Source organism: Phyllostomus discolor, chromosome 10, assembly GCF_004126475.2.
Source record: "Phyllostomus discolor isolate MPI-MPIP mPhyDis1 chromosome 10, mPhyDis1.pri.v3, whole genome shotgun sequence".
Taxonomy (NCBI): domain Eukaryota; kingdom Metazoa; phylum Chordata; class Mammalia; order Chiroptera; family Phyllostomidae; genus Phyllostomus; species Phyllostomus discolor.
The window spans coordinates 74,583,718-74,598,552 of record NC_040912.2 but is presented as its reverse complement, the minus strand read 5'-3'; the positions used below and the strand labels follow the sequence as shown (position 1 = coordinate 74,598,552).

General features: G+C 41.6%; 1 protein-coding gene across 1 annotated transcript in view; it reads right to left on the bottom strand.

Moving 5' to 3' along the window:
- Positions 1-14,835, bottom strand: part of SND1 (staphylococcal nuclease and tudor domain containing 1) — a 419,288-nt gene that overhangs the window by 351,153 nt on the left and 53,300 nt on the right. Inside the window, 1 exon segment of the mRNA XM_028525371.2 lies at positions 6,040-6,153. Coding sequence (XP_028381172.1) covers positions 6,040-6,153 — 114 coding nt within the window.

The following is a 14,835-nucleotide window of genomic DNA, read 5'->3' as shown; positions in this document are numbered from 1 at the left end:
GCCCACTACAATAGCACCGCATGAGCGGAATTCATGGGGGAATAAGTCAGCACCTTCATCTGATGCCAAAGGGACGTATTTCCATTGTCATTACCACTGCAAGTGTAACACAAAGCCCACAGCAGCCCTGGGCAATAGAGCACTAGTTTTCCAGTTTCACATCAAAGCCACTTGCTCTCTAGGAAGTCCTGAGATTGCACAATGTGTTATCTCCTTTAAGGCAGTAGCTCAGAAATCCCATAGCCTTTCTCCAAGATTTAGCACCTGTTTCTTTGTAGCAAACAACTGGAAGAAACCAACTATACAGTCTGCCCTCTGTATCCATAGGTTCCACATCCATGGATTCAACCAACTGCAAATCAAAAATATTTCAGAGAAGAAAAATGTAGTGAGGCAGAGCGAGTAGGAGCCAGGCAGAGCCTGTGAGCGAGACCAATGTCCTTGCCAGCGGCGCCCAGGGAGCTGGTCCACACTGCGAGGAAGATGAACACCACAAGAAAGATAATTTGCCTGACTACATTTGAGGTGGAATAATTTTCTTGACTTTATAGATGAATGAAAAAAGAAAATTAGGACTTCCAGTCAAGATGGTGGCATAGATAAACACAACTCACCTCCTCATACGACCACATCAAAATTACAACTAAACTATACAGAACAACCGCCATTCAGAACCATCAGAAATTGAGCTGAATGGAAGTTATACAACTACAGAATTAAAGAAGAAACTACATCTTGACTTGAAGGAGGGGCAGAGATGCAGAACGGGCTGGTCCCACACCCGCATAAAAATTGGGACGGATATCTAAGGAATGAAGGGTCCTAGCCCAAAGTTCCACTGCCGGGAAGATTAGTCACCATAACTTCTGACTGCAAAAAACCAGCAGGGATTGAAGCTGTGAAAGACAGAAACTGCTGGACTCCCTGGCAGTTCCTCTTAAGGGGCCCACACGCAGACTTACTCAAACTGGCTCCCTCTAAGCTCCAGTGCAGGGGCAGCAGACTGAAATTCATCAGAAACATATGGGGAGGAACTGAATAGTCCAGCATCAGGGCATTGAAATCGTTATGTTTTTACTCGCATATACTATGTAGCTAGGCCTACGATGGTTATATATGTATTAAACACATACAAACGATAGTGTTAACAACTATTCACAGAGCATTTACATTGTATTAGGTATTACAAGTAATTCAGAGATAATTTAAAGCACATAGGAGGATGTGCTTAGGTTGTATGCAACTGCTACATCATTTTATATAAGGGACTTAAGCATCCACAAATTCTGGTATTCACAGAGGGCCCTGCAACCAATCCCCTGGGGATACCAAGGGAAGGCTGCACATACTACAGGATCACCACACACCAACATGCAAAACAGCTCTCAGCCTGAAGGAGTTAACATCTCCGAAGAGGTCAACCCTGGATTCACACCGAATAATCCTGAAGCACAGTGCCACAGAAACAGAGTCAGCAGCATTGGCCATCCAACTGTAATCTTCTGAGGGAACTATTACCTTGCTTTTAACTCTCCTATCACACTTTCAAGCAACAAATCAAGTTCTAACCAAAATCTGAAGCATGAATTCCGGGGTACTATTGGAAAGCAGCTGCCTAGGGTGAAAACAGTTCCTTTGATTGTGCTGTTTTATACAGAGCCCTTCGTCTAGATGCCATTAGAAAGTAGCCAAAATGGGGAAGTGGAAGTATACAGTTAGCCTTGGGCAAAACTTTCTTGCCTTTATGTATAATTTAAGAGAAATGACCTAGTCTCTACAAAAAAGGAAAATCTAATTTGCCCTACTCTCCCCACAATATATAGATGTCTCAGCAGATCTATATTCGTTGACATCTTAAAGGTTTTAGGGTTTGGGGAAGATAAACATTCAAAGAAATCTCCCTAGCCTTACTTGAAGGTCAGGCCCCATCGAGTCGTCATCTGGGAGTGTGTAGGGAGGCCTAGCCTGCAGCAGGAGTCACTGCACGCCATCTGCCTGCCCTTGAGGAAGCTCATGCAAAGACTCCTGTTCCTTAATCTGCACCTTCTCCCACTCTGCTCAGAACACCAACACCATAAACTGTCAGGATATCCTTTTCTCCATTTAAAGGCACCGACCTCCTGAAGATGTCCAAATATTAGACAGAAGGCAATGTCCTGAGTGTTTTTATTCAAGGTCCTCCACAGTCCATCCACAGTCTCCAAATAATCCTCAAGCACTCTCTGCCACTGCAAGACCACCCCCCAATTCCTAAACAGCCCTCGGCATTTTCATTAGAGAGCTACCAGCCCTGTTCTAACTAGACAGCCACATATTCCTGAGCATCCTGTGTTTTCCTCAAGGGCACCTGGCCAGGGGACAAGGGCAGAATGGGAGCTGAAATTCAGCCTCCCTTCTGTCTGCCAAACCATTTGCCCTGACATGAGGCTGCCTGGAGGAAGGGGCAAACTTCTCTAATTTGGTCAAGGGTGCCATATGGGCTAATAGAGCTCTGGCCCCAACATCTATGTCTTGAGTACTTGACTGGTCTCCCTTGTATAAGGGCAGTTGGTATAGAATAAAGAAGACTAGAAACCAACCCCCACAAGGAAATGGGTACTTGCTTGCCCAGTCATTACAGACCTGATTCCAATATACCCTCAATGGGATCTCCAGGGGATTTTTTATTCCTAGATGCATACTGTAAATCAATGGTAACTTTAAGATAAACATGGAGCAGAATCTTCCACCCATTATCAGTTCTGTGAAATTCTTTAAGTTAAAAGGCAAGAACTCTGACAGAGACTGCTAGAGCTACATCCACAAATTCTCCTTCATCACACCATTTGCCCCCAGGGCCTTCTTGCTCAATGGAGGCTTACCAAAAGAAACTCCTTGAACTCCTTGCTACAGATTAGTTTTCATCTAGTATGATCTTATAAACGCAAATGACTGTCATGTTTTGTAAATACAAGCCACCAACACAAGAGTACTCAAATCCCAATGTACCATTCTCAGGTTTAAAATTCTTTGAAACAAAATCAAAAAGTGTGGCACACAAGTTTAACATGTGGCCCCTGCCTAACTCCCAAGCCCACTTCTCTACTCTCTAGCATTAACTACCGCCTCTACTCCAGACATACTAAATTATCTGCAGTACATCGTATGCCACATATGCTCTCTCTCTTCACAAGTATCCGGAGATATTCACAGAACAAGCAAGATCTGGCCCCACCTACATTCTATGCCACGAAGGCATTCATACCACTCGTGCCCCATCCACAGTGTCCATCCATTCCCTACTCCCAAACTCACCCAGGTCTTGTCAGAACGTGTCTTCTCCCCTGCTTTTTACTTAGCCAACTCCAAATCGCCCTTCCTCAAAGAAGCTCTCCCAGATTATGCATTCTCAGAAACCCTAAACTCTTATGTCATAACACAAGTAAAATTACACAAGTAACGTTCCACGAGGAATTGGTTTACTCCCTTCCTGAATTTCCAGAATAATATCTCTGCAAAGTGCCCCCCCAGTAAATATTCACCCATGATGATGAACCCATTCATCTGAATTCATAAACTTGTGCTGTCCATTACAGTAGCCACAATCGACATGTGGCTGTTGAGCCCTAGAAATATACCAGAATAAACTGAGATGCATTCCAAGTGTAAAATATACACAAGATTTCAAAGACTTAGTAAAAGTAAAAACTTAAGTAAAAAATTAAGAAAATATCTCATTATTTCTTATATTCATTAAATGTTGAAATGTTTTGGATTTATCTGATTGAATAAAATGCATTAAAAGTACATTTGTAATGGAGCAATTAGACAACTTAAAATACTAGTAATAATACAGCTCACATTTGTTGCTTACATTATGTAGCTATTGGACAGTGTTGGTCTAGAGTGCCCTCCCTCCAGTCTGCTACTCCTCTTCATCCGTGAACTCTCAAGATGTGCCCTACTACTCCTGAGAAGACTTCCCTAGCATCCACCACACCTGGGATCTTCACAGTGCCCTCCACTGTGTTCAAGGTGCATTACATTACCTTAGTTGAACTTATTTCTTAATGTGAGCCCTCGTTACAACCTTCTAAAGGAATAATGAATAATAATGGCAATCACTCTTCGATTTTCAATCAAAAGCCAAATGTTGTAGGTTCTTAAGAGCTAAGCCTTACTTAGAACTTTCTTAAAATGGAGAAAAATTCTCAGGAGTGAAGGAAGAAGAAGAAAGAAGAAAGAAGGAAGGAAGAGGAAAAACAACGAAGGAAGAGGAAGGTAGAAGACAGGAGGAGGAGGAGAATGAAGAAGAAGAAGAGGTGGAAGAAGAGGAAGAGGAGGAGGAGATAACCTTTCTTGGTGTAAAGAACAAGGAATTCTGTCAAGAAGATCCTGCCTAAACTAGGGCATAAATTCCAACAACTTTTCATCATCCACTAGGTTAGGGAAAATCTATCCATTACACCCTGAGGGGTTTCAAAGGACCCCAGAAAAACTAAAAATCCTCAGGAATAGTTTAGTTCTTATTCCAGAAAACCTGTTATCATTCTACCTAAGCTATAACACTCCCAGCCCCTACCAAAAACTGCTTAAAATTCAGCTACATAGTCTACATTAACATAATGCTTTTGGTTGATGATGCAGGCACAAAAATTAACGTTTAAGAATTTCAAAGTTGTGGTTGCTGTGGGAACCTTAATTCCAACTGTATGGCACAGATGCAGAATTGCGGACTACTCCCAATACTGATAAAACTGGAGATGTATATTTACTCTGTGCAATGAGGCAGAGCTACAGTTACTGAGAGAAACTTACTTTGGCATTCCTAGGCTCATGCATTTAAATTCTCAACCTTACCACAACACTGTTTGTTGCATTAAATTGCCTCCTCCATAGGGGAAAAAAGTGGAGAGAATGAACTGATTGGCCAGACATTCAAAGAACCCATTCTGTATGTGTTTCTTATGCATAATCTGATTCAAAAGACAATCATGATATTTTTATTTTACTCTTATGAGCTGTCTGTAAACTCTCATGCAAATGAAAACAGGGCACAAATTTCAACTAGTGAATGTACCAAGTCATGTGGACCTGCAAAACATCAAAAAAGTAAACTTCACGTCTTTAGAACTACAAAGTAGGTAAATTTTAAAAGTAGATAGCACTAACTTCAACCATGCTTTTTAGTTAATGAAAACTGTCCAAACATTTGCCTGTGTCACTGGCTTTCACTGAAAGCTCAGTTCTGTGACCAGTCAACACAGCTATACACTTTGGTTATCAGAGGGCAAAAACAGGAGCTATACAGGTGTCTATAACAACAAGCTTAAGCAAAAAAATAATAATAAATTTTTAAAAATCAGCCTCAATCCATATTCCCAACTTCTAGTAACTCATTAATGATGGAAAGAAAATTACATCAAAATTTAAAACAAAACTGTCTACAGATTACCAATTCTTATAGTTTTCACCCTAAGAATGATTTCTCAAAATTGATAAACCCAAATCATACACACTGGTTAGGCAGGCACCTATGCTGCCAGAAGATCCAACAAATAGAACAAAATAGTATAACTGATAATTATAGTTACCACTTGGAAAAGATGACTGGATGACCCCATAAAATATATATGGGAATATTAATTTCTTCCTACAGCAAAAACATATGGAACTATCAAATCAAAACAACTAATAGAAACAGGCCTTACTACCATGGCATGTGAGACGCAGGCCTTCTCTTCTCCTTGTTCTCAGAAAAACAAGAGCTCTCTAACAAATAAAACTCATTCACTACCTCACATATCCCAACCTTAACTCCTCTCAAGACCCCCAGGGAGAAACTCCAGCAGTGCCCATCCATAATGAAGAGCAGTGAGCGTGGTTCGGGAGAAACTGAGGCCTGACCAGTAACACCTGGGCTTCAAATATTAGGAAATTTTTGGAGATTTAAAATACTTGTCTTTTAGCATTCTCAGACATATGTACCATAGTTAACTAATTCTCCAGCCCCTTCCACTGGGTTTCTGAAGGGAAGCTGCACTGCTTCCCTATTCTCACCTGTGTGTTCTCCCCCTCCAGCCTCGGGGGTCGGATGCTGGACAGGTGGATGGTCTTGTAGTCACCGGAGTTCAGCTTCACAACAATGGCATCGGCGTTCAGCACCTGCATCACCTGTGGGCAGGAAGACAAAAATGCTTAAACCTGCTGTAGTGGCCCAGACACCACACCATACACGCCAGGGAACAAGGCCCTCCACAGTCAGGGGGAGAGCAGTGAGATCAACAGCCTTTGCGGCAGATCTAACATCCTTCATGAGGCAATGATCTTGGAAAAAAAATTATGTCACAACTGCCAGTGCCCAAAGACCTGATTATGATTTCTTCCAGAGTCTGTATCATTCATAAAAATGGTCAATCTTTTTTTTTATCTTTTGCCCTGACCAAGACATGTGGTTAACTACAAAGCTTGCAAACTAGAAATCCAGTCTCTACTTGTTATTGAAGATTTTCTTGGAAGCAGGCTCTAAACTAAAATCAATCCCTATCTCAACGTGAATCTAGAGAAAGAGGAGAGAGCTGGATTAGAAGAAGGTACCAGCACTACATGAGAAAGAAGCAAAGTAGGATGCCCAAAAGAGAAGAGGAAAATCAAAAGCAAATGAAGGGCAAAAAGGACTGTCATCTCAGCATGGAAAAGGTATTAGTCTCACAAGCAGAATCACTAAATTGTTAAGACATTAAATACTTCAGCTACTTTGAAAGCCATCTTTTCAGAGCACTACTATGGGAACTTTGTTTTGGAACCCCCAATCAGTGACAGTGGACCCCATTCTCAGCTGAAAGATTAACTTCCAGTCTGAGATAACCTACAAGGAAAACTATTCAAAAGACAAAAGCACAAATATTCCTCTGTGGAGGTTATCAGGACACTCTACTAATGTGCACAGAATAAAATTCCACTAAAACGAGTAGCACTACATTAGGTTACAACTAAAACTACAATTCAGCCAGCAGTCTGTAATTCTAATTATACTCAGAGCCTGTTATGATATGGCTGTTCCAAGTTTTGGGATTTTTTTTTTGTTTTTGTTGGTTTTTTTTTTTTGCAAGCAATACTTTGCTACAAGGTAGCTATTGATTACAAAACAGTGTCACCATCCACTTCATCTGCAGGAGCAAAAACACCTCTTCTAGGCTTCAATCACACCCCCTCAGGATCCAACAGACAGCTGAACAAACTGCAGGGTCAGCTGCCACCCAGAGTGTAGACTCCCCAAATGAAACAAAAGGAGCTAAGTCTCCTTTGCTATGGATAAAAGAGCTCTCACTAAGTATTCCTTGGAAGGATGCAGGTCTCTGAGAACAAATATACACGTTTACTTGCAGACTCCTCCAAAATGGATATCCTCTACCTTTCTCCAAAGAAGCAGCCAACCACACACCAAAAAGAGTGATTTAAGGGACAATCTGAAGAAGGAGCAAAAAGTGAAAACAAGAGAAAAATTATACATAACAGGAAACAGCAGGGGGAAAGTGCCATCAAACAGAACGGATGAAATAAGAAAGATAACTGGAATTGAGCTGTAAATCCACGGAAGGCTGACTGGGGCTGGTGGATGAAAGATGTCCCTGGGTTTTCCCACCACAAGTAATAGAAGCCATGTACAGAAAGCCATGCCACTAACTGGAAAAGTAATGAAAGTCTGAGAAATAGCTGAGTAGATTGGGCGAGAAGGGGAGAAATATACACTTTTTAAAATTATATTTATTGGGGCAACACTGGTTAATAACATTATGTAAATTTCAGGTATATGTTATAGTACAACATACACTCAATGTGTGCTCACCACGTGAAGTCTAGTTTCCTTACCAAACATTTTCTCCTTTCACCCTCCCCCAGCCCTTTTCACCCTCCCCCAGCCCTTTTCCCTTCCCCCCTCCCCCAGCCCTTTTCACCCTCCCCCAGCCTCTTTTCTAATCTTCCACTACACGTAAGGTTAACTTGCAACTCTGAAAGCAGAAAAAAGCCAGTCTCAAATAACCACAGCCATTCTGCTATAACTTTTATGACAGATTTAGTTTTCACAAAGGCTAACTAACCACTGCAAACCAAACAGCCAAAACCTAAAACTCACCTGGCCAGAAAAACTTGGTGAAGTCCTCAGGTAATCAAAAGCATGGTCTTTGGTCACACCAAGACCAAGTCAGGTTCAGGGCTGATTATCCAAGTATGAATGGTATCAAAGGGCACAGGACCCTCCAAATCAAAGAGCCCTTTAGGCCAGCCCAATCACAAAAACATGCCCATGAGTGCGGAACTTAAGAACAGTTCACAAGACATAACCGAAAATACAGATTCAGTAACTGAATGACAAAGAGCACATCTTATTCTCACTAGACATTAATGCCAAGTAAACATGTCCATCATAGTGGAAACTTCCTCTCATTCCCTAAAGGTACCATCAGTAGTTTGGAGAACTGACCAAAACAGATAAAAGACAATTTCCCCATCCTTTAAAATCCAACACTGGGTGAAAGGAAACAAATTATAAAATGGATGACAGAACACTCCAACAAGGATGCGGTATTCACGATACATGCTAGTCTGCTATCCCACCTTCACACCAAAGAGAAGGAAGGTTCCACAAAGCCATGCCAAGCAAAACAGCTAAGGAAAGCAAACCACTACCACCCCTCTCTCACAGGTACTAAACCACCACCCAAGGTAAAGCAGGGAACTGACAGGCATCTCAGATGAACACACATCATTTCCTAAATCTCAATAATGAACAGAGCTACACATTCCTCTCACACCAAAATTCTTACCGTCAATGCCAAAAAACATCAAGAAATTTCGATAATCAAGACATGAAAAATACCTAGACATTCTCTACTCCCTAGTCATGCTAAGAGAGGAATAAGACCTGGGAAAGTATCATAGTGCTCACACCTTCACCCCTTGATTACAGAATGTGAAGATCTAAGCACAACCCTGTGACAAGTTACTGGTGTTCATCACCCCCATAATGCATTAGCAGCAGGAGCAGCGGATGGATTCTTGAAGCTGTAAATTTCAGGCCACAGCAGCCTGAAATTTCCCGGCTTGGCATCTCCCTGATTAGAAACCTCCTCTTCAAGACCTGTACACTCAGACGCTGCCAGCTAAAAGAGGTCTGGCTTTCTGGTGAAGGGGTGTACAGTGAGTGTATGTGTGTACGTCTGTGTGTGTATTTAAGGGGGATTTATGAGTTACTATTCCTCGGTAAATTGTGTCATTACTGTCCGGAGAACAAGCAGCTCCAGAGCCGAGGCATGGGAGAGGCAATAAAATAGCAGTTCTAGTCACGTACTGTGCAATAAGTAAAATGCAGAGTGGATTACTACCCAAAGCCTGCTCATCAGCCCCGTTACAGACCACATTTATAACAGGGATATTTCCTTTGGTGCTTTTCATCAGGATAATTCCAAGTATGCCCACATCACTCACTTTTTCCACAAGCTGCAGATTCCTGTTCCATCTACCCACACACACACCCACCACACCACACGCTCTAGCAGACAACCTAAAGCACAGCAGAAATCTACACTAAAAAAAGTCACTAGGTGGACTCCAAATACATGCCCTAAATCCAAATCCCTCCCCATTTCTTGAAGCCCAAACATATAAGAAAAAATGAGTGGTTTATTAATGACGGGTATAGGCTAAGGGCTGCCCCAAGTTAAGAGGAGTGCAGAGTGCTGTCAGGGGCAGGGGACATCCATTCCCATCTCTGGCCTCCTGCCACACTCCCCATCTGCAGAGCCCATCCACAGTGATCACTGGGTGGTGAAGGGCTGCTGCTGTTCGGCTTCTTCAAATCCTGCTGTGCATATAAAATGAGCAAAAGGGGCCTACAACAGCCTCCTGAGCCACAGAGACACTCAGAAGAGCTCCCCAGACACAACTACCAGTATTCCCAAAGCCAACTAAATTATTAGTGTTGGATAGGAATAAAAGGACCAACAGCCCAAAAGGGGCTTTCTATAGGCACCAGCGGGGTGTGCCCTTGATAGGGTCACTGGGAATGGGACACCAAACACCCTTCCTACTCGATGAAACAGTGACGTCTAGCTGCTTCTCCTGCTCCCTACAACTATAATGCTGTGTCTATTCTCCCTAAAACTAATCCTGTAAGTGTTAATGATGCAACACCAGAAGTTGGTGAAATAAGGAATACCCCACAACTCTTCCAGCACTGGCCTAGAGTCACTGCATGTTCCCTTCCCTGTCCCCCAGAAGAGTACAGCTGCTACCCTGTGAACTCGACAAAATACTAAGTACATTTCCTGATGCAAATACCTCTAGGCACCTAAGCATGATCAAACAGACTGGGTACTATAACAGGTACTTCAAAGGAAACCAGACATCAGACAAATTCCCACAGATGGGCATCCTACAAAATACCCAACTAGGACTCCTCAACACTGTCAAGGTCATCAAAAACAAAGAAAGTCTAAGAAACTGCCAAATCCAGGAGGAGCCTGATGAGACATGACAACGAAATTTGGAATGCTATCACAGATAGGATCCTGGAACACAAAGCAGACATTTGAGAAAAACTAAGGAAATGTGACTAAAGCATGGACTTGAGTTGATAATAACATATCAAAATTGGTATACTACTTGTCATCGTTTTGCCAAACTTGTATCAGAAAATAGTAGGAGAAACAGGGGGAGGGGAGAGGGAGGAGCGGGAAACTCTCTGTACTATCTGCCCAATTTTTCTGTAAATTTAAAACTGTTCTAAAAAAAACAAAGTCTCTATTTAAAAAGCCAGGTAAATATTTTGTACAAGTCTTTTCTTTTCAATCATTTTCTTTTATCAGCTATCAGTTTGCTAACTTAAGCTATAAACTAAGTCTTGATATCTTTTTCCTTTTTTAAAAAGATTTTATTTATTTATTTTTAGAGATGGGGGAAGGGAGGGAGAAAGAAAAGGAGAAAAACATGGATGCACATGAGAAACATCGATCGATTGCCTCTTGCATGCCCCCAACTGGGGACCTGACCTGAAACCCAGGCCACGTGCCCTGACTGGGAAGTAAACCTGCGGCCTTTCAGTTCACAGGCCGGCACTCAATCCACAGCCACACCAGCCAGGGCTTGACATCTTTTTGGTATAATAGAGGCTACCTTTGCAACCCGATCATCCATAAAACTTTAACTAAAAGCCCTATGACCAAAAAGTCAAGGAAATAGCTAGTATTTTTTTTGTTCTCTCCACATTACCAAAGGGGAATATAATGAAAAAGTCTACAGAATGCCAAACATATTAAGAAGTATCCTTGTCCTGGCTGCATGGCTCAGTTGGTTAGAGCATCGTCCTCTATACCCAAAAGGCTGCAGGTTCAATCCCTGGTTGGGGCATGTACAGGAGGCAGCCCACTGCTGTTTCTCTCTCACACTGATGTCTGTCTCTCTCTCTCTCCCCAAGCACCCTCCACCCCGTCTCCCTCTCTCCCTTCCTCTCTCTAAGCATATCCCTGGGTGAGGATTAAAAAAGGAAAAGAAAAAAAAATGTATACCTGCTTAAAAACCACTTTTAGAGAGATATGATAATGAACTCCATTCAAAGCTATGACTGAACACACCACAGAAAATAATCAAGACCAAACCAAGTAAGTACTAGAATCCACTGCATCCACAGATAGCTTATAATCTCACCTCCAAAGCTGGACATGGCCACCAATACCAAACAGTTCATTACTTAGGGCAATCTCCCAGACAGAACCCTAGAGGGTAAGCTCCTTGAAAGCAGAAACCACTTCCCATTATTTTGAACCACCTCAAAGCACCTTTTTGAGGGCTCTGTATTTTGAAACAATCAATTGGTACACAGAACCAAACCAGAGGCCTCTAACCAGGCAGGGTAACAAAAAGACTCCACCTCCTGAGGACATGCTGCCCCCCTCACCAATGCCCACCCAAACATCGCCCCCGCCCCCCACTGCTGTGTTATTCAGGTCTGTGAAATCTGCAAGGCCCAAGCATCCAGCAGCAGGGACAGGGGAAGCCAAGCCACGTGCTCAGGGGACCATATGGCTACAAACAGCACAGATCAGCTAAAACGCCACAGGGAAGGCAGGCAGGAAACTGGCAAGCCACGACAGGCACAAAAGTCTCAAGTAGGCTCAGCTAATCGCTGTGAAATGAACATGCTTCTCTGCTAACCTGGAGAGACAAGAAGAGCCCTCCCTTGCATTTCTTTCCTTAAGCAGTAAAACTGCTTCAGCAGAGAATAGGAACCTGTCTTTCAGTAGGCCGAATGTATCAAGATCCTTTGCTGAGTTACGAATTTCTCAGAAGTGAGACTCTTGGCCAACAGTCTGATTTACAGTGTTGCATCAGTTCCAGAAATCACCTACGGTGTCCCAGAGGCATTCAGTTTAGAGTTCATAGGTCACCTTCTGTGGGCCTTTCAGGCTATGTAGCTGTTCCTATAGAATTAATTCCTAGGAGACACAGTGGCTGTCAGACAATGTACATGAAGGCCCCACCATCTTAGGACACTTTTAGGTTTCTATAGCATTAACTGACATTTTAAATCGAGTAAAACAAATACAAAACTGCAGGTGGGTTCTAGGTTATGAAAAAAAATGCAGATCGTTTTTTTCTGTTACATTTACTGCTGACACCCCAAGGTCTACTAGAGGGGTTTGCAAACAAAGGCCACCCAGCCCACTGCCTATTGCTGCACATGGTTTTATCGGAACATGATCACACCCATTCATTCACATATTGTCTACAGCTGTTTCCTTGCTACAGTGGAAGAATTAAGTAGTTGCAACAGAGATTATATGGCCCATTAAGCCTAAAATATTTACTACGTGGCCCTTTAGGAAAAAGTTGGTCAACCTTTGTTCTACAATGTATTAAAAAATGAACACACATTGGGGCGGGTATACACTAGTTAACATTTCTGAAGAACTGTTTGGCAAATATGCTCCAAAACATTCCTAAGGAAATAACTGCCCTTTACACAGAGATTATTCCATTTTCTAAATAAGGGAAAAATCACAAACTATATGAATGTCAAACTATTGGAGATTGGTTAAATAAATTATGATCGGCCTTACAATGAAGCAGAACACTATGAACAAACTAAAGCAAGCTCAAACATTTACTTTGGTTCCCTCCCTAAGTACCTCCAAACAAAAATAAAGAAATTAATTTTGCTATTTTATTGCCATAACCTCAAAAGGACAAAGATTAATAGGAGAAAAGAACACAGCAACCAACTCCAGAAGCTGGAAAGCAGATGTATGAGTGGTAACAATCTTCAGACTCACAAAAGCTAAATCCTGAGCTAGTAGTGAGAAAACACAATAGCTAATGTGATTTATGCTGCAAACTTCCGCCATCATCAAAACTAGGATTGGTTTAAAACTTATAAAAAAAAAGCACCTGTATTTCAAGATGTACACCCATACGTAAGTCTATCACTTCTAACCCAGTGTTTAATATGTCACCCTTAAACAAGAGAAATAACCAAGGATCACCAGAGAGCCGAGGAAAGCCTCTAACATGAAAAATAAGGAACCAAGCCCTGGCTGGCGTGGCTCAGTGGATTGAGCGTGGGCTGTGAACCAAAGTGTCGCAGGTTCGATTCCCAGTCAGGGTACATGCCTGGGTTGCAGGCCATGACCCCCAGCAACCACACACTGATGTTTCTCTCTCGCTCTCTCTTTCTCCCTCCCTTCCCTCTCTAAAAATAAAATAAATGTTTTTTTAAAAAAAAAGAACAGTGAAAATCTTAAAAAAAAAAGAAAAGAAAAATAAGGGACCAAATAACCAAAAGGGTTCAAAAACAACTTGGAGAACTCAGACTATGCAGGGAGAAGAAAATTTGTTTCAAAATATTATAATTTCCTCAGAAAGGTAAATATAGATGATATTCACCTCTGAAACAAGTATTAGATGTTTTCAATACTGAGAAAAACATTCAGAGAACAAAACAGCTCTGAGAAATTAAAATACAGTACCATAAATGAAATAATAGAAGGGCTGAAAGGTAAATAGGAAGAAATCTAGAAAGAACAAAAAGGCAGAAAGATGGAAAATAGGAGGAAAAAATTAGAAAACCAGTTCACAAAGTCAAACATCCAAATAGGAGTTCTAGAAAATAGAGAGCAGAGAAACTAGATGGATATCTACAAAACAGTTGAAGTTCCCAGACATAAAGAACTAAAAATTAAAGTATATGAGGGATGATTGCCCCCTACCCCTCAAAAAAACCCCAGCATTATCTTCAAGACAGACCTGTTGTGATACAGACTTCCCCAGCTAGGTGAGTGTTCTAGCAACCCATCTGTATCAGTGAGTAAGCTGGCATTGTTGTGAGAGGCTGCATTCGGCTTCAATGAATTTTTTTTTGAGGACTCTTGCATCACATTTGCCCATTTCATGGTAGGTGATTTATGAGCTTATCTGCCCATACTGGTTTTTTGGGGGTTCATCCTCATAATATATTCACACATGAATAAACAAAGTGCATCACTATGGAAGTTCAGGATAAAAAAGAATTTGCTAAAATCTAGCAGAAAGAAAAAACAAATCATGTAAGGACAGGTTGGGGAATCAGAATAGTTTCAAACATCTAAAATACAAGAAAAAATCTCTAATAGCTAAATGACAGTGGAGCAATGTCCTCACAATTCTGAAGAAATACAATTTCTAACAAAATTCTATACCCAACTGAACTATTATAAAACAGACACAAAAGATCTCAAAATATTGACCTACCAAGCACTCTTTTCCCAAGAAGCTAGAGAATCTGTGCCACCAAACTAAAGTATTAAATCATAAAGAAGAAGC